Source organism: Felis catus, chromosome B2 (assembly GCF_018350175.1).
Source record: "Felis catus isolate Fca126 chromosome B2, F.catus_Fca126_mat1.0, whole genome shotgun sequence".
Taxonomy (NCBI): domain Eukaryota; kingdom Metazoa; phylum Chordata; class Mammalia; order Carnivora; family Felidae; genus Felis; species Felis catus.
The window spans coordinates 39,741,353-39,760,874 of NC_058372.1; the positions used below are offsets into that span (position 1 = coordinate 39,741,353).

General features: G+C 49.9%; 1 protein-coding gene across 1 annotated transcript; it reads right to left on the reverse strand.

Moving 5' to 3' along the window:
* Nucleotides 1–511: 511 nt before the first annotated feature.
* Nucleotides 512–3,426, reverse strand: LOC123385364. The gene is made up of 2 exons (XM_045057529.1): nucleotides 2,296–3,426; nucleotides 512–1,834 (listed from the first exon to the last, which is right to left on the reverse strand). The coding sequence occupies exon 1, from the start codon at nucleotides 3,322–3,324 to the stop codon at nucleotides 2,401–2,403; it is 924 nt and encodes a 307-aa protein (XP_044913464.1). The 5' UTR covers nucleotides 3,325–3,426; the 3' UTR covers nucleotides 512–1,834; nucleotides 2,296–2,400.
* Between the last annotated feature and the right edge of the window lie 16,096 nt (nucleotides 3,427–19,522).

The following is a 19,522-nucleotide window of genomic DNA, read 5'->3' on the forward strand; positions in this document are numbered from 1 at the left end:
AGCTGGCTGGCAGCTTATCCTGGTCTTAGCATTTCTGCCCTGGTGGGGAGACAGGAGGCTATCTGCTGAGCCCGTTCTCAGGCTGGCAAACAAACAAAAAAGGGCTGTTTTGGAGATGAGAAGGTAGGGGTCTGGGCTCTGCACCGGACAGAAGTCCCCCTCGCATTCAGAAAGCTCTTCCCTGCCTCTACCATGAAGTGTCTACCCCTGCTCAAGGTCTTTTGCCAGCGGCCAGCAGAGGGCGCTTTAGCCAAAGCTGACCTTGGGCTCCTCCTTTGGGCAAACTTGCGGGTCTGAGGAGGTGGGGAGGACGGGCTCTGTCTAGGGTGAGAACAACAACCCTTCACCCCTCTGGCCCAGGGCAGAAAAGGGTTCGGTCCGTTGAGTGGGGACTTCGCGGACCTCTCCAACTCGGTGACCTACGCAGTCTCCTGAACAGAAATGGGAGAAGGCAAGAGAAATACTGAGTGATCTAGAAGGAAGTCGTCTCTAAAGACTAGTATACCGGGCAGACAGGCTCAATAAAGATGTTTAATGGTAATTGCTAACATTTAATGGGCTCTCGTGTGCCAGACACAATTCTAGACACTTTATGTTTCCTGTAATCCCCCCGCAACACCTCTGAGTTACATGCCATGATTACCCCCATTTTACAGATGAGGACATTGAGACCCAGGAATCAAAGAGATTAACAGACAAAGCATTGAGAATGAGGCATACTGTGGTGGGAGGCTCGGTGGCTTAGTCTCAGCGTTTTAGTGACACTATTTGCTTTGCCTTCTCCCCCCCGCGCCCCCCCCCCCGCCACCTTCTTGGAGACTCCCAAGGGGGAAACTGAGGTAAGAGCCCCTCAGCTCCCGTTCTTCTCTCGGCAGAATGAGGTAAGTCGGGGCTTGTTGGAATAGCCACTGTGGGACAGAGGGAACGGGAGAGAGAAGGACTGGAACGCCCTATAAAAATAAGCAACCGGGGGCCTTCTGAAGGAGCAGAGAGTCTGAGCAGGGAACACAAAGAGGCCCTTGTCTGAGGTGGGGGATTCACGACGACCACACACAAGCATACACCTGAGCACGTGTGCAGACGCACACGGGCACACACACGTGCCCCTCGCTACTCGAGCTATGTTTACACCGAGAGGTCCCTTCCACCCCGAAAGCCTGCAATTAAGCCTGTGGACACCCAGGGCAGGGACACATACCACACGGTAGTCACAGAGACGTCCCATCACACAGGCCCAGGACCTCTCCACACCTGCAGTCTGCCTCCCTCCTGGGATCAAAAGTTTAGAAAAACAGCCCCTCCCGAGAAGGTGGTCATGGCGGCAGCCAGGGCTGAAAGGCCCTGTGTCCTAGCCAGGAGGGGCCGGGGCCAGGGGGGTGGGGGCCGTTGGGGGTGGGGGCAGGTAGTGCAGAGGTGGGATGGGCATTCGGGAGCTTCCGGCCCGGACTAGAAGGCCTGTAGCCGCACTAGGGGTCAGTGCCCCTCCCGCTCTTGAACCGGGAGCTCGGACTGTCTACCTCAGGCCACTGCCTGGGCTTTAGGACGGGCCAAGCGTGTGGGGTGGGTAAGGGTGGGTGGACACCAGAGAACTCCAGGAGGGGTCTCTGCTCTCAGAGAGCTGGTTCTCCGGCTGAGAACCTGACGGAGATGGGCTGAGCACCCGGTGCTCCGAGGAAGAAAACTCAGGTCCTGCGGGGGTCAGCCCAACGAGGGTCTAAATCCTGCGTCCGCTACTTGCTGGCTCTGTGGCTTTGGGAAACCTCGTGACCTCGCCGGGCTTCCGTTTCCTCATCTGTAAGACTGGAGCCGGATAATCATCTCTGGCTTGCTGTTCCTGTGTAGGAAAAGTGACACATATTAGGCCCACAACACATAATAGCTGTTAATAAAATGTAGTCTGGGATGCCGATCACCATGGGGGGTGAGGGGGACCAGAGTGCTCCTGGAGGAGGCCCTGGCAGAGAGGCTGGGATGTAGGGAGACGAAATGTAGGGGAGAGGAGCGACGTTTTAGGTCTGCGGCGGAGCTTTGCTGGAGCTCGGGGCAGGAGACAAAGGGTTCAATCGGGGCGGGAGAGGCAGGGGCAGGGAGTCCAGGGGGCCGCCAGCAGCCCAGCCCGCCACTATCCATTGCCGGGGCACATCCACATCCTGCGGCAGTGGGCGAGGCCGCGGGCAGGTGAATTGCAGCCGGATTTCCTTATCTCTAACGTGGTGAGGAGCCCTGACCTCGCAGAAGGTTCAGGAGAGAATTAAGAGGAACAGCGGATACGAAGCACGCGCACCAAGCTTGCACCTGTTCGTGTCCCGCAAGTGCTGACGCTGCTGAGGTTGCCGAAGAAGCTTCAAGGGGTGGCCCGCGTCACTGAGGAGCTCCCATCAGAGGGGGACAGTCTCGTATTTAAATAAACACATAGCGGGCTAGGCTTCCAAGTGGTTCCAGCACTACGTGCTTGGTCTTCGAAGGGCGTTCAGGAAAGGGCTCTTGGAGAAGATTAGGCTTACAAGGAGCCCGGAAGGAAAGACAACGGGAGAGCTTGCCATGCAGGCCAATACGTGAGTCAAGGCAGGGGTGGGACCGGTTCGGATGTTCGGGGAAAGGCCGGAAAACCCCAGGGGCTGCGGTACTGGAAGATGACACTGGAAAGGTGGGAGAGCCAGGCGGTGAGGGGGTCCCACAGGCCAAGCTGGGGGTCCAAGCCAGGGGCGTGGGGCAGCATGCCCAGGAGGAGCTTAGAGCAAAGTAGTGACGGATCCGTGTCCCGTTTGGAGAGAAAGTAGGTGTGGGGAGGATAGGCTGGGTGAAATGTTGGGGCTCGGGGGCCAACCGGGTGGCCACCCGTATTGGCAGGTGGCAGGCAGCAAAGTCCCAAATAGGGAGGGTGCTCCGGAGAATGCCAGCAGGAGGCTTTTTGAACAACGGCGGAACAGAAGACGGGACTGGGTTGCTGCCCGAAAGAAAGGTCCAGAATGGCCTCAGCTGGGTATGTCCTAAAGGTCTATTCCAAGTGTGGCACATTCTCACGTGGAATATTAAACTGCAGAGAAAGGGAATGCATAAGACCTGCCTGTATCCGTGGGGTACATTTGAGAGGGAAAAAAGGAAGGGGAAGAAAGATATGGAGAGAGTATTGCCATTTACATAGTGTTTGAAAACAGGCATAATAATGCCATATGTCATGTAAGGGTGTATGTGCATGTAGCGAACATTTAAGTGACTTGTAGGACAGATGGATAACAAGTTCAGGTCACTGCCTCTCTGGGGAAGGTGGGGAATGCGATGGGAAGGGGCACTCAGGGGGCTTCGAGTATACTGATAATTCATTCTAGAGCTGGGGGCCCTAGGGCAAGAGGCACGGCTGTGAAAGAAGGCAGAGATGGTCGGGGCCGGGGAGGAAGAAGAGGCAGGAGGGAGGGCAGTCCCGAGGCAATGATGGGACTCATGGGCTACAAGGCCCATCCATGGACTTGGCAACGGGAAGCCTCTGGCCCCCTCGGACAGCAGTTTCCAAGGACAGGGATGAGCTAGGTAGTCAGTGTGTGGAGTGAGATGAAGGCAGAGGTGAGGTCTCTCTTTCGATGAGTTTGGTGGCCAGGGGAGAGAGGGGACGCCCAGAGGCGGAGGGGAGGGGGACACAGCATGGAATGCCAGGAAAAGGTTTTCTTACTGATTTTTTCAACTGTAATGATCTCGTGTATTGTTATGTATCTTTTCATGTTTTTTATTTTTATTTGGGGGGTGCAGAGAGGAGAGGTTGAGAGAGAGAGAATCCCAAGGAGGCTCTGTGCTGTGAGTGCAGAACTCGACACAGGGCTTGATCTCACAGGCTGTGAGATCATGACCCGAGCCGAAATCGAGAGTTGGACTCTCAGGCAACTGAGCCATCCAGGGGTCCTTGTATTGTTTTGTATTTTTAAAAATTTTTTAAAATGTTTATTTATTTTTGAGAGAGAGAGAGAGACAGAGTGCGAGCAGGGGAAGAACGGAGAGGGAGGGAGACACGGAATCGGAAGCAGGCTCAAGGCTCCGAGCTGTCAGCACAGAGCCCGACGCGGGGCTCAAACTCACAAGCCGCGAGATCATGACCTGAGCTGAAGTCAGATGCTTAACCGACTGAGCCACCCAGGCGCCTCAATTGTTTTGTATTTTTAAGTGGGGGAGAGGGCAGGAGAGGATCAAGCTGGATATTCCTATGAGTATGCGTGAGGGTGCACCTTCCCTCCTCCATCAGACTAGCCGATGCTCACTGTCCGTCTTCATCAGCTCTCCCAGGACTCAGGCCCAGATGCTCAGGAAGACGGGAGTCTGGAAACCATCATGGCGCTCACATCCGGCCCGGGGAAGGAGTGGGGGTGGGAATCCCATCCCATCCCATCCTGGAGCTGAGGTCTGGGTCCGGACTGAGGACATGCAGACTAGGTGGCTTCCCCACGCACACTATAAGGTGTGAGGTCCTGAGGAACTGGAGGAAGGCCGGTGGGAGGGAGGGCTGGGGCCAGGCAGCCATGGGAGGGAGGCCTTCCCACCTACTTCAGCCCTCCCGCCATTGCACTCGCCACCCTCACCCAACTGGCACTCACCCTCCTTTCTCTCTGTCACCATCTAACACCTTCCTCATCCTCCGCTTGCTCCCAGCTTCCCAAAGAACGCGTGGCTGTGACCGGCTGTTCCCAGACATCCTCTCCCACAGGCCGTTACCATCCCCGGGCCAGACCCAGGCCTGGCGGGGCTTACCTGATTTTGCCTCCATACCAGAGACTCACCCCAAACTGGCCCACTTCTCTCTTCCCGTACCCGGAGCACACACAGTCAGTCTACAAATCTTTACTGAGTGCCTCTATGCCCAGTGCTGGGTGCTGAATAGCCAGGCACAGGCCCTGCCCTCAGGAGGCTGACATAACACCGAGAGATCAAGAAGTAAAATAAATCGAGATAAGGCAACGTGTGAAAGAACATACTCTTCTCCCCCTTGCTGTCAGCAATCCTTGATATGGAGACGGTCCTTCTTAGGAGACTTTCAAGGAGTTCAATTACTAAAAATCGAAATTAATAAAATTATTATTAATATGGTGGCGGGGCGCCTGGGTGGCTCCGTCGTTCGAGTGTCCGACTTCAGCTCAGGCCATGATCTCACAGTCTGTGGGTTCGAGCCTCACGTCAGGCTCCGTGCTAATGGTGCAGAGCGTGCTTGGGATTCTCTCTCTCTCTCTCTCTCTCTCTCTCTCTCTCTCTCTCTTTCTCTCCCTCGCTGGCCCTCCCCGACTTGCTCTTTCTCTCTTTCTCAAAAATAAATAAATACACTTAAAAAAAACTCTAAAACACAAAATATTTTAAAAATACACGGTGACCGTGAAGCCGGCAGCATAGACAGGCATGGATAACTAATGAAGTCCAGTTATAAAGTCAATCATTCAGTCAATGCTTACTGAGAACTTATTGCACACAAGGCCCCAAGCCGGGCCCTGGAAGACGAGACCCATTCCCTCCCCTCTGCAAGAACCCCCAAGAGAGAGACAGACATGTAAGCAAACACAACATTCTGTTTTGAGTCTGGGGACCCAGAAAGGGTGGGCGCGCTTCCTTGGGGAGCGGTGTGTCGGCGGCAGGGTTTAAGCTGGGTCTTGAGAGGTGCACAGACCAAGTGAACAGAGTCAAAGCGGGGCCAGTGTGTTCCGAGTGACCATGCCCAGCAGAAGTGGCCGGAGTATTAAGCCCAGAGAGGCGGACTGGAGTCTTATTGCGGAAATTTGCCTGCGCAACTCAGAAGCATGGACTTTCGGCTCTAGACAAAATCTGTTGGGGCAGAGAGTGACAAGGCATGGCAGGTTGTTTGTTTTGTTTTGTTTTGTTTTGTTTTGTTTTGTTTTTTGTTCCTTCAGGCCTGGGTGTGAGACGGACGATCTGGGGGGTGGCTGGCTTCTTCCGCCAGAAAGGAAGTAGGAAGAAGGTGGGATGCTCCTCAAGCTGGAGGCCAGAGACAAAGGTGTGAAAGGGGCCCTGCGGGGTCCCCCTCAGGCGAGAGAGGGTAGCAGAGGCACCTGCGGAAATCAGGAGAGAGGGAAGAGGAGTTTATCCGGGGCGGAAGGTGAGGGATGGGTCCCGGTTACGCTGGCTTTGACATAACAACGGAAAATCCAGTGGGAGCAACTTGTAATGAAAGTTGGTAGATTGGGCTCATGCATTTCCCTTCAAGTCAGCCCGAAGCCCGGCTAAACTCTAGTAGGGGGCCTTTTTTTTTTTTTTTTTAAGGTGTGGACTTGTAGAAACAACTAGAACAAGCAGAAGAGGACAGCAACAACTTTTGGAGGTTGGGGAGAGGGGGGCACAGGAATCTGAGTCCTGAACCAGCACCCAGGAGAGCTGAGACCCGCCCAGATGTTGATGGTGGGGAGGTTGTGTGTGTTGGGGGGCAGGGGGGTCTTTGCACCGGGGGACACTGATGTAGTCGAGGCAGGGACACCACAGGTGGATTAAGTATAAGACTCTGACATCAAGATTTCTAAAGAACAGGGCAGGAGAGGCCCACCCCCCTGCACAGAGCTTTGAGAGTCCCATTCTTCAGTAGAAATCCAAGGATCAATAGACCTACAAGGAAAGTATCTAATAGGAAAAAGAGACGGGGGGAGTGGGGGAGATCAAAACAAGCAGACAGGGGTGCGTGGGTGGCTCAGGCGGTTAAGTGTCAGACTCTTGATTTTGGCTCAGGTCATGATTTCATGATTTGTGAGATCAAGCCCTGCGTTGGGCTCTGCACTGAGAGTGTAGAGCCTGCCTGGAATTCTCTTCCCCTCTCTCTCTGTCCCTCCCCTGCTTGTGCACTCAAGCACTCTCTCTCTCAAAAATAAATAAATATACATTAAAAAAAAAAAACAGACAAAAGCAACTTGGAGGACTCTGCTATGCAGAGAGAAGGAAAAAATTTTAAAGTCATTTATTCTAAGAGAAATATGATAATACACCCATGAAACTTTTTTAAGAAATGCTATAAAAGTAAATGTTCAGAGAACAAAATGAGGTCTTAGAAATTACAATATAACAGAGGGGCACCTGGGTGGCTCAGTCGGTTGAGTGACTGACTTCAGCTCAGGTCGTGATCTCAAGTTTCATGAGTTCAAGCCCCACCTTGGCCTTGCTGCTGTCATCATGGAGCCTGCTTCGGATCCTCTGTCCCCCTCTCTCTCTGCCCCCAACCCCACTCATGCTATCTCTAGAAAGAAAGAAAGAAAGAAAGAAAGAAAGAAAGAAAGAAAGAAAGAAAGAAGAAAGAAAGAAAGAAGAAAGAAAAAGAAAGAAAGAAAGAAGAAAGAAAGAAAGAAAGAAAGAAAGAAAGAAAGAAAGAAAGAAAAAAGAAAGAAAGAAAGAAAGAGGAAGGAGGGAGGGAGGGAAGGAAGGAGGGAGGGAGGGAGGGAGGGAGGGAAGGAAGGAAGGAAGGAAGGAAGGAAGGAAGGAAGGAAGGAAGGAAGGAATTATATATATAACAGAAATGGAAACAAACGGGAAAGCTGGAAGTTAAAGATATCCTCTCCAAACCACAACAAACAAAACAACAAAGGAAAACAGAGAAGAGGATGAAATTAGAAGACCGGTTCGGATGGACCATCGTCTAACCAAAAGGAAAGCTGGAAAGAGAGAAACTGAGAAAGCAGAGGAGAGAAAATCCCTGAACAGGTAAGTGAAGAGCATTTCCCAGGATTGAATGGCGTGAGTTTCAAGCTGAATAGGCCCAACAGTGCGTAAAAATGTGCCCTCACCAAAGCACATGGCCGTGGAATGTCAGAACGCAGGAGACAAAGGGAAGATCTTACAAACTTTTAGAGAGAAAACCGAGCCACGTTAAAGGACCAGGACTCAAAATGGCATTGGTTGTTCAGCAGTAGAAGCCAATGGAGCATCTGTTGCCTTTGAAGTTCTAAGAGAAAATTATTTCCAGCCTAAAATTCCATACCCTGTCAGACTATTAATTAAGTGTAGGATAAAAATGTGTCAAGACATGCAAATTATCCAAAAGCAGCAACTCCGGTTTACCGGTGACACGGTGGGAGGGGAGAGGGTGTGTTCCACCAAAATCAAGGAAAAGGAACAGAAGTTCAGCAGCAGAGGGCAGTTAGGGACCCATCCCAGGGGCAGAGGACAGCTGGGTCTGCCAGGAAGAGTCAAAGGTCTCTCTCGGGCAGAGATTTCTTCAAGAAGATAAAATGCACAGGATGCCTGAAATTTAAGCATATCGTGATAAAATCTATGCTACTGGGAAAGATTTGGGGAGGTGAATCACTCACATGTATAAAGAAAACTAAGCAAACCTGGGGCGCCTGGGTGGCTCAGTTGGTTAAGCATCCAACTTCGGCTCAGGTCATGATCTCGCAGTTCGTGGGTTCGAGCCCCGTGTCGGGCTCCGTGCTGACAGCTCAGAGCCTGGATCCTGCTTCGGATTCTGTCTCCCTCCCCGCCGCCCCTGCTTCCGCACTGCTCTCCCACTGGGGAAAAGCAGCTGAAAGAGAATTTAATCTACACCTTATAGAGGGAGAAGAACTTAACTGGTACTTAACACTGAAAAACCCAGAAGTAGCCATGCACGTCTCTTTTCTACAGATATGATGACTCAAAGGAATCCTCTAGAAAATTCAGAGCGGCCATGCCTGGGGAGTGGGAAGGGAAGGCCGAGAGGCCAGGAGACTGCCGCTTTTCTTAACAAGTTTGCTACAACACGCTGATTCTTTCAACGGCAGCCCATAGCCCTCTGTGTTGCATTCCATGCCTCTCCGTCTGCCTGTCTTCTAGAAGGTGACTTCTGTAGGGACAGGGACAGGCCCCACTCATCTTGTTGCCCCAGCACCTAGCCCGGTACCTGTCCGACAGCAAGCCCTCAATTACAGGTTTGTGGAATGAATCATGGTAGGTTCAAGCTGGGAGGGACCTCTCATTCCACGCCTATCACTTTACAGGTTAGAAAACGGAGGCCCACAAAGAAGAAATGACATGTTCCCAGTTGTTCCGGGGGTGAGTGGCAGCTCCAGGGCGATGCTGTCAACCTCTGGAGGCTCTGTCCACTGCTCCGGCAACGCCAGCGACTGCCTTCTCATCTGCATAGAGGCCACCGTTCTGGGAGCTGACAGCTCTCTAGGGGAGAGGCTTTAAAGAGAGAGGAGCGGGAATGTGCAGAGGGGAGACAAGCCATCCAGGAGGAGAGGTTAGACAGTAGGCACGGCTCCCACTGGCATCGTGTAATGTTGCCAAGCAGGGAGAAGAGCATCTCCCAGAAGAGGAGGTGGCCGCTGGGGACCCCCCGGGGCGCTCCTCCCCGCTGAGGCCCCACTGGCTCTCAGAGTTCAAGCCCACTCCCCACGGCTGCCGTCCAGGGATCAGGAAGAGGCCACCGCTGCGGCCAAACCTGCTTGTCAAGGGGCAGGAAGCTCAAGAAAGGCGCCTGGAACAGTGTCGCCGAAAAACTGCACATTTCTACCACCTCATCTGTGAGCGAAAGCAGCCGCAAAGGGTGCTCGGTGCGGCCTTTCCAACAGCACTAAGTGCATCGACACAGGAATTTGCACCGGCATCACTGTTGCCTGTGAGCTTGTGAGGGACGTGGCCGTTGCTGTCTGCAGCCTCCAGAGAAGGTTGGACCAGAGATCGAGAGCGACATTCCACAGCCTCCTCTGTTGTCACGCGGGTCTGTCTCGTCTCTCCCTCCAGCCTGGGCAACCGCACCAGAAATGGCCCTTCCTTCCCAGGCCTCTGAAGAAATGCCCACCCGGGCGTTTGTAAATTCATACAATCAGATGCCCTGGGGTGGGGGTGGGGCGCCCGGACACCCAGTTCTGCCCCTTAGCCTGACCCGGCGTGGGCTTAGCAAGGACACCCTGCTCCCCACGCCCGAGGAAATATTAGTGTCATTAATGGGCACCTTGTCCTTCCTCTCTCATCCATCAAGGACAGCATGCAGCACCCAGAGGAGAGGGGGATGCTAGCTTTAACTTGTGACCCGAGGAGAATGTTCGCCAGCACACCGGAGTGTGATATAAAGAGGCAGGAGGGAGAGTGGGTTCAAGAGAAAGGAAGCAGCTGATGTTCTCCCCAACGGGACTCTGATGTGATCCTCGTGCTCATGACTCCAGCTCTGTGCCAGAGATATGTGCGGTGCCGGCAGCCTGTCACTGTCACAGTGTGGGTGCTGGCCTACAGGAGGCTGGCTGCATGGGTCCCCAGGTTGGTGAGCTGAACGAGCCAGGAGACCTTTTCAGAGACAATATCCGTTTGGGACGGTGTGAAGGTGGGTGGCGTGTCAGGCAGGGGACGGGGTAAGGTCTGCCTGGGTCAAAGAGCTCCTGGCCATGAGAACCCCCCACCCCATGAGCCCTTGGAGTTAACCCCCCGATGCAGAGCCCAGTCTCCCCACCACATTCCACCCAGCACTTTCCTCCCTCACCTGCTGTGCACCTGCCCTGGCACGAGGACCGTCCCGCGGGGAGTGAAGGGGGAGGCACCGATTCTCCCTGCCTCCTGTCGCAAGAGCACGGGCCCTGCCCTGGACCCCTGGCCATCCCTTCATCCTGCCCCTCTCGGAGTCAGACAGACTTAGGTCCCAAATCACAGTCCGCCACTCTGTAGCTGTGAGACCGGGAGCCAGGTGGCGCCACACTTCTAAGTGTGGCTTTTCTCATCCGCCAAAGGTAACATTCTCCCAGGGATGTCGTGAGGATTGAGTAGATAACATGAGTCAGGCTTCCAGCAGTGCTTGGCCTGCAGTGCATTATCTGTTGCTGTGTATAACCCACTCCCGAAACGTAAGTGACTTCAAGCAACAGCTACTTATGATTTCTCACGGTTCTGGGGGCTCAGCCGGGCCCTGGTGGCTGTGGTCACCCATTTGGCTGCATTCGGTGGGCAGTTCAGCTGGGGTGGCTGGAGCAGGCGGACCTCTTGGACCTCCTGGCTGGACCTCTTTCTCTGACAGGGTGCGTTTCTTGCACGGTGACCCAGGGCCACAAGAGCTCAGACAGAAGCGGTCAGTTAACGCCTAGGCTAGAACTTGCATGATATCACTTCCGGTGCATTGTAAAGGTCAAAGCAAATCCCAAGGCCCGCCCAAGAATCCAGGGGAGGGGAAACAGCTCTTGTTCCCTGCTAGGAGGAACAACATGGCACGGGGGTGGGAGAGATGGTTGGGGGGCGTCTTGGGAGACAGTGTACCCAGCACATAACATTAGAGCAATGGCAGATGGGAAAGGTGGGAGTTTGGCGTGGCCGTGCAGATCAGCACCCCCATGGAGTCCAGCCCAGAGCAGGGTTTCCCGGACAACGGGCTCTGTATCACTGGTGTCCTAGAGATGACGCAGTGGACCTGGGCATGGCAAAAAGTAAGTTTGCATTTTGAATTCTTTTTGCAATCTTTGGGTGCCACCAAAGAGAAAGATCTCAGCCTAGCTCGCTTGTCGGTAACACCTCTCTGACCCTGGCCATCTGTGGCCGGCACTCCCAGTATCTAGAAGGCAACAATATTTAGCTAGACTATAATATGCTACTTTTCCCCCCTGTATATATTTTTATAATTGCCAAGTGAGGGGCGCCTCGGTGGCTCAGTCGGTTAAGCACGTGACTTCGGCTCAGGTCATGATCTCACGGTTCGTGGGTCCGAGCCCCGCGCTGGGCTCTGTGCTGACAGTTTGGATCCGGGAGCTTGCTTCAGATTCTGTGTCTCCCTCTCTCTGCCCCTCCCCTGCTCACACTCTGTCTGTCTCTCAAAAATAAATAAACATTAAAATGGCCAAGCGATACTGGCTTTCCATGCCCGAGGATAATAGTTGGCTGATGGAGAGAGCCAGAGCGGTCAGAACCCAGGGACTTCCTAGTCTAGACTACAGGCTCTCTCCTGATAGCCCCCTTTCAGTGAGTCCGTTGTCCCCAGAGGGAAAGTCAGTGCCTCCGGGACTCCCCACCCTTAATCTGTACTCCTTACCTCCCTCACCCATCAAACCTTTCCCCCCTCAACAAAAATTCCACTCCCTACAGAGGTTCCTCGACCTCTTTACAGGCCTCTTCCAGAAACTTCTCTGTGCCTTCCTCTTCCCAAACACCCTGCCCATTGTCTACAACCAGGCAGTGTAGTACAGTGAGAAGTGCTTGGTCTGGGGCCAGACCACCTTGGGGACGTCCTGGATCTGCCACCCGACAGACATTGCCCAACCCTTCATGTTTGCAGCCCAGGGCAAGAGAGCAAAGGAGGCCCCCAAATTCGACATACTTTGGGGTTATAAATAAAGCCAACAAACCATTACACAAAATGAGCTCCAGCCTCCCACGCTGACAACTATATTTTCTTTATAACTAAAAGAAATGCACACACATACAGAGGTATGGTTTTTTTTATGATGAAAGACAGAAAAATATAAAAATGCCTGAATTTAATTACTATCGTAAATGTATGGGAGTTCTTTTGATGGGCTGGCAATGTTTGGATGAGTGATCCACAAAAATATTCATAATTCATGAATTATATACTTATTCTAGAACATTTATATTTCTTGCTCTCATTTCATTAAGATCACCAACTATGTTTTTATAATTGATTCCCATGTAATTGTTGTATTATTTTTTAAAGTTAGTTATTTTGGGGACAGCACAAGTGGGGGAGGGGCAGAGAGAGGGGGACAGAGGATCCAAAGTGAGCTCTGTGCTGACAGGCTCAGCAGCAAGCCCAATGTGAACTTGAACTCATGAACCGTGAGATCACGACCTCGGCCAAAGTCAGAGTCTCAACCAACTGAGCCACCCAGGTGGCCCTGTAATTGTTTTATTGACAGTAATGGTATGACGGCTTAAAAACAAAATGTAATTGTGCTCAAAGTAGACAATGTTCTAATATATTTTACTATAAAAGCATTTAAAAATTTTTAAATGTCTACTTTTGAGAGAGAGAACAAGAGAGACAGAGCCTGAGCAGGGGAGGGGCAGAGAGAGAGGAAGACACAGAATCCAAAGCAGGCTCCAGGCTCTGAGCTATCAGCACAGAGCCCGACACGGGGCTCAAACTCACAAACCACGACGAGATCATGACCTGAGCCAAAGTCGGACACTTACCCAACGGAGCCACCCAGGTACCCCTATAAATGCATTTTAAAGTAAATGTAAAAAGTTTGAAATTATTGGGGCGCCTGGGTGGCGCAGTCGGTTAAGCGTCCGACTTCAGCCAGGTCACGATCTCGCAGTCCGTGAGTTCGAGCCCCGTGTCGGGCTCTGGGCTGATGGCTCAGAGCCTGGAGCCTGTTTCCAATTCTGTCTCCCTCTCTCTCTGCCCCTCCCCCGTTCATGCTCTGTCTCTCTCTGTCCCAAAAATAAATAAACGTTGAAAAAAAAAATTTAAAAAAAAAAAAAGAAAAAAAAAGTTTGAAATTATTTAGATTCTAAGTTTACTTATTTTTATTTTAAAATATTCAACATTATTATAATTAAAAAGGGGAAATGCAAATTATAATTGATGAACACCAACTGATGATTTGTCTGTACATGAATACCACACTATAATTTTATGACAAGCTTTGAAATCAAGTTAGTGTAATTCTTTCTAGTTTACTTCTTTTCAAATTTTCTTTGGCAATTCTAGATCCTGAGTTTTCTGTCTGTAGGTTGCCTTCATTTCTGAAAGATATTTTCACTAAGTATAGAATTCTGGGTTGACAATTTCTTTCTTCCTTTTGTTTCTTATAGTACTTTAAAGATGTCTGTCCATAGTCCTATGACTTGCATAGTTTCTCATGAGAAATATACTGTCATTCTTTTCCTTTGCTCCTCTGTATAAAATGTGCCCTTTTTTATTTGGCTGTTTATACAATTTGCCCTTTATCATTGGTTTCCAGCAATTGGATTATGATGTGTCTTCATGTGTTTTTTTTGTTTCTTCTTCGGGTTCATTGTACCTCTGGAATCTGTTGTTTCTCTCTTTCACCAAATTTAGAAATTTGGGCAGGGGGGGAATGAATTATTTTATTTTCTTTTTTCATCATGATGAGTGTACTCTTTAATCCCCATCATCAATTTCTCCCATCCCCCCACCCCCCTCCCCTCTGGTAACCATCAGTCTGTTCTCTATAGTTAAGATTCTTGGTTTCTGTCTCTCTCTCTCTCTCTTTTCTTCCTTTGCTTGTTTGTTTTGTTTCTTAAATTCCACAGATAAGTGAGATCATATGGTATTTGTCTTTCTCTGACTGACTTATTTCACTTAAATTTGGAAAATATTTGTCTATTATTTCTTCAACTATATTTGTTATCTCCCTGCCCCAATCTGGGTGTCTGATTACTCATATGTTTGATTTCTTGATATTATCTCAAATGTCACGGATGTTCTATTTACTTTTTCCCATTCTTACTTTCTCTCTGGGCTTTATTGTGGCTGTTTTATGTTGCTGTATCTTCAGATTTACTGATCATTTCTTCTAAAGTATCTAAATCTGCTTTAAATCACATCCAGTACATTTTTAAATTTAAAATATGTATTTTTCATTTATGGAAATCACTTTTGGATCTTTCTTATAACTTCTGTTTTTCTCCTCGTAATGTTCATGTGTTTATCTTCTTGAACATGTGAGACATATGAGGAATATTATATATCTCTTTCAATGTCCTTCTCTAAGACTAATTCCTTCATATCTCTTCATTTCAGGGTCTTTCTACAGAATGACTTTTCTCCTGATTGTGGATTATACTTTCTACTTTTTTTAAATAAGATTCTATTTTTAGGTAATCTCTAATTAAGATTAAGATTAAGCTTAAGCCCCAATTTGGGGCTCAAACTCACAGCCCCAAGATCAAGAGTCCCATGCCCTACTGACTGAGCCAGCCAGGCAACCCATCCTTTCCACTTCTTGGCATACCTTTTGTTGTTTGTTTGTTCATTTGTTTGTTTGCTCTTTATCAGGTTGAGGACATTTCTTTCTATTCCTAGTTTTCTGAAAGTAAATGAATGTTGAATTTTGTCAAATGTTTTTCTATATCTATTAACATGATCATATTGCTTCCTCTTTTTAGTTTGTTGAATATGGTGAATTAAATTGATCGGTTTTAAAATATGAAACCAACTCTGCATTCCTAAGATAATCCTCACTTTGTCATGATGTATTATCTTTTTAATATATTGTTAGGGGCACCTGGGTGGCTCAGTCGGTTAAGCGTCTGACTCTTGATTTGGGCTCAGGTCATAATCCCAGGGTCGTGGGATTGAGCCCCATGTCAGGCTCAGAGCTGAGCATGGAGTGTGTTTAAGATTCTCTCTCTCTCTCCCTCCTCCCTCTGCCCCTCTCCCTTGCTTACACACACTCTCTCTCAAAATATAAAAATAAAAATAATTTTAAAATATTGTTAGATTTGATTTACTAAAATTTGTTTAGAATTTTTGCGTCTGGGACACCTGACTGGCTCAGTCCAAACAGCCTGCAACTCTTAATCTCAGGGCGGTGAGTTTGAGCCCCATGCTGGGCATGGAACGCACTTTAAAAATTGTGTGTGCGTGTGTCTACGTTGAGGGATATCGGTCTCTAGTTTGATTAGACGCCAGACATTGTGAATCTCGCGTTGCTTCATGTTGGGAGTATGTTGTGTTCTTTTGAGTAGTATTGGACTTGGCTCTGATACATAGCTAACATACTTGGAATACGATGTATGCTTCTGAGGCTTGCTTTTAAGATTTTTAGGACAGATACAGAGAAGCTGTTAGACTAAGGTTAATTTAGACCTCTACTAAGGCAATACCTTTCTGAGGACTGTACCCCACGTATTACAAGGTCTTGCCCTTCTGCCTTTTGGGAACACAAACTAATCCCTTCCCTGCGTGAGCTACAGAGCTACGCCTATAGCTCTAGTGACTATTTTCCCAGCCATTCCAGATATCTGTTCTGGATATATGTTCTGGATATATGTTCAGCTCCCCCTCCCTGGGACTCTGCCCTGTAAATTCTAGCACCTTGGCCTCTTGAACTCTAAATCTGTCTTCTCAATCAGCAAGACGTCCGGGCTCTGTTTGGATTCCCTCCCCCCTGCGCTAAAGCCTGGAAACTGCCTCAGGCAGGGAGCTGGGGTAATTACAGGGCTCACCTCATTTGTTTCCCTTTTCAGGAGATCGTGGTCCTGAGACGCCTTTGTCCAAAGTCTGAAAATCATTGTTTCATACATTTTGTCTGGAGTCCTACGTGTTTAAGGGCAGGGGAGTAAATCCAGCCTCTTTCACTTCATCATGGCCAGAAGCTGAAGTCTTGTTCTGTTAATACGTTTATTTTTGGGGGCGGCGGGGAACACGGAGCCTTCTAAGGTACAGATCCCAGGTCAGAGGCCCCTTCGCCTACATCTAAAAACAGTACTAACTAGATGTGTTACTTTGGACCAGTTACTAATCCTCTCTGTGCCTCTGTTTAGATTACTGTCAAACAGAGGGGACAAGAACAGTATTGATCCTAAGAGTTCTTGTGGCGCATGGCTAAGATTTGATAAGCTTAGCATCTAAAACAGTGCCAGGCACACAGCGAATGGGTGTTCAGTAAGTGTGGATGCTTTCGGGAACAATCAGGACCCCCCCGGGCTCCGTCAATCTCCCGTCACTTTTGCTCAGAGAAAGAGGAGTCTTTCTTTGTTTTTTCTAAGGCCATCATATCCCCTGGCCGATGAAGTAAAAAGATCTTTTATGGTTATACCTTCTCTTCATTCACTTTTTTCCCCGGATTTTGTTCACCCGCCTCCCTCTTTCCACCGACTCTTTTCCCTCAGACTAAAACATATTCCTGTCTGCTGCCTTCTAAACACAAACAAATAAAAACATTCCCTCTTCCCTACCTCCCTCCTGAGAGCCTTTCCTCTGGCTCTATTTCCGTTCACTGCCAACTTTCCTGAAAGAGGGCTCTGTACTCTCTGGTTTCTCCCCCTCACCTCATGCTCACCCGACATCTCTCCACACCCAGCTCGGCTCCCACACTGCCCTCTCACAAAGCCCAGGCCACCTTGTAGCTGCAGTGGCCACATCTTGATCCTCGGGCCACTCAACCTCCCTGGAGAATTTGACATTGGATGGATGGAGCCTCTTCTTAGGGCCTCCATGATTCGGATCCAAAATGGCCTTCGGACACGGACAAGCAGAGTCCCTGACCCAACAAGTTGCTCATGGGGCCAAAGACTCATGCCCTCCTAAGAGCACGGAACTTTTCTTCTAGGCCACACTCCGGGTAGCCGATATTTAGGAAGTCTTTGCCCAGGCAACCCTAGGCTCACTTGCAGGGCCTGCGAGGGCTTCCTCCCTCAGTGTCTCCTCTTTTTTTTTTTTTTTTAATCTTTATTTTTGAGAGAGAGACAGAGTGCGAGCCAGGGAGGGGCAGAGAGAGAGAGAGAGGGGGAGACACAGAATTGGAAGCAGGCTCCAGGCTCTGAGCTGTCAGCACAGAGTCCGACGTGGGGCTCGAACTCACAAACCACGAGATCGTGACCTGGGCCGAAGTCGGACGCTCAACTGACTGAGCCACCCAGGTGCCCCTCTCAGTGTCTCCTCTTAAAGGGTGAAGCCTGAGTAACGCGGGCACCGTGGGCCTGAGGGGTGACAGGGAGACTGTTTGCAGGTGAGGGGTGTGGACAGAGCTTGGCTTCATGGTTGCAACGTGCATGCATGCTGATATGAGACCCTCCCTCTGCAGGACAAGCTGAAAGGGTGAAAAGAAAGGGGACAGGCGTGAGCCAGGGGCCCTGCAAGTGTTAGGGTGGGTCCCGTTCTGCCCTCTGGCCCTCCTGAACTCCCAGACCAGCTTTCCCTGTCTCCTTCACTGACTTGGCTCCCCCTTCCATCCTCTTGGAAGAAGCTTCCCAAGGGCCGGCTTTTGGTGTCCATGCTCTACCCCCTCTGTGCCCCCCTCTCGGGTACTCACTGTGCAGCAAGGTAGTTCAGCATCTACGCACCTGCCTCTCCCTCCGGATGGGAGGTCCTCAAGGGAAGGCTGCCGACTCACCTTGGTTTCCCTCGTACAGAGCTGGCTGGTACCCTGTGGGTGCTCCATCCAGATTTGTTGAATGATGAATGAATACATGACGTTCACTCCTTTGCTCCCATGGTCTAAGTTCACCCTGCTGAGCTTGTATTTCCCCAGAGGATGGGATGAAAAGACTAAGCAGGACCTCTAGAGTCAGGCCACCAGGCTGCAAACCCCGGCTCACCACTTGGAAGCTGGATGTGCTCCAGGGAAAGTCATTCAACTTGCTCTGTGCCTCAGTCTACTCTTCTGCAAAACGGGGATAATAACAGTACCTACTCATTTAGGGTGCCATGAGGAATCAAAGAGCTAGTCCACAGGCCTCCATTTCCCTTCCTCTTTGCCTTTGCTCGTACTGTTTGTCCTACCTAGAACGCCACGGCATCATCCCGGTTTTTTAAGACCCAATTTAAACATACCACCTCCTTGCAGCCTTCCCAGATTCCCCCAGCCTCGTGCCTCCTCCCCAGCTAAACAGCCATGACATGCTGCCTGAAGGCCACAGTCCTACTCTGCCTCAGGTTCTGGCCCGTTGGAGAGCTTCTGGAGGGCAGGGCCTCAACAGTTGGTGCTTTTTTTTTTTCTTAGTTTTTTTCTTTTTCTTTTTTTTCTTTTTTAATGTTTGTTTATTTTTGAGAGAGAGACAGAGACAGCGAGCAGAGGAAGGCAGAGAGAGAGGGAGACACAGAATCTAAAGCAGGCTCCAGGCTCTGAGCTGTCAGCACAGAGCCCGAAGTGGGGCTTGAACCCATGAACCGCGAGATATGACCTGAGGCAAAGTCGGACGCTTAACTGACTGAGCCACCCAGGCGCCCGAGTTTTTTTTTTTTTCTTTTGAGAGAGAAAGTGTATTTGTGTCCCAGCACGTGCGAGCAGGGGAGGGGCAGAGGGAGAGGGAGAGAGAGAATCGCAAGCAGGCTCCATGCTCAGAGAGGAGACCACCCCAGGGCTCGATCTCACAAACAGGAGATCGTGACCTGAGTGAAAATCAAGAGGCGGGCCCTTAACCGGCTGAGCCACCCAGTCGGTGCTTAATAGATACTTATTGAATAGATGAATGAATGAACGAATGAATGCATAGTTGCAAGGTATTTCAGATACTCTGACCGTATTTTTTAAATTAACTTGTTTTATTTTTTATTTTTTTAAATTCACATCCAAATTAGTTAGCATCTAGTGCAACAATGATTTCAGGAGTAGATTCCTTAGTGCCCCTTACCCATTTAGCCCATCCCCCCTCCTACAACCCCTCCAGCAATTCTGTTTGTTCTCCATATTTATGAGTCTCTTCTGTTTTGTCCCCCTCCCTGTTTTTATATTCTGTTTCCCTTCCCTTATGTTCATCTGTTTTGTCTCTTAAAGTCCTCATATGAGTGAAGTCATATGATATGTGTCTTTCTCTGACTAATTTCACTTAGCATCATACCCTCCAGTTCCATCTGCGTAGTTGCAAATGGCAAGATTTCATTCTTTTTGATTGCCAAGTAATATTCCATGATATATATATATATCATGGAATATTACTTGGCAAT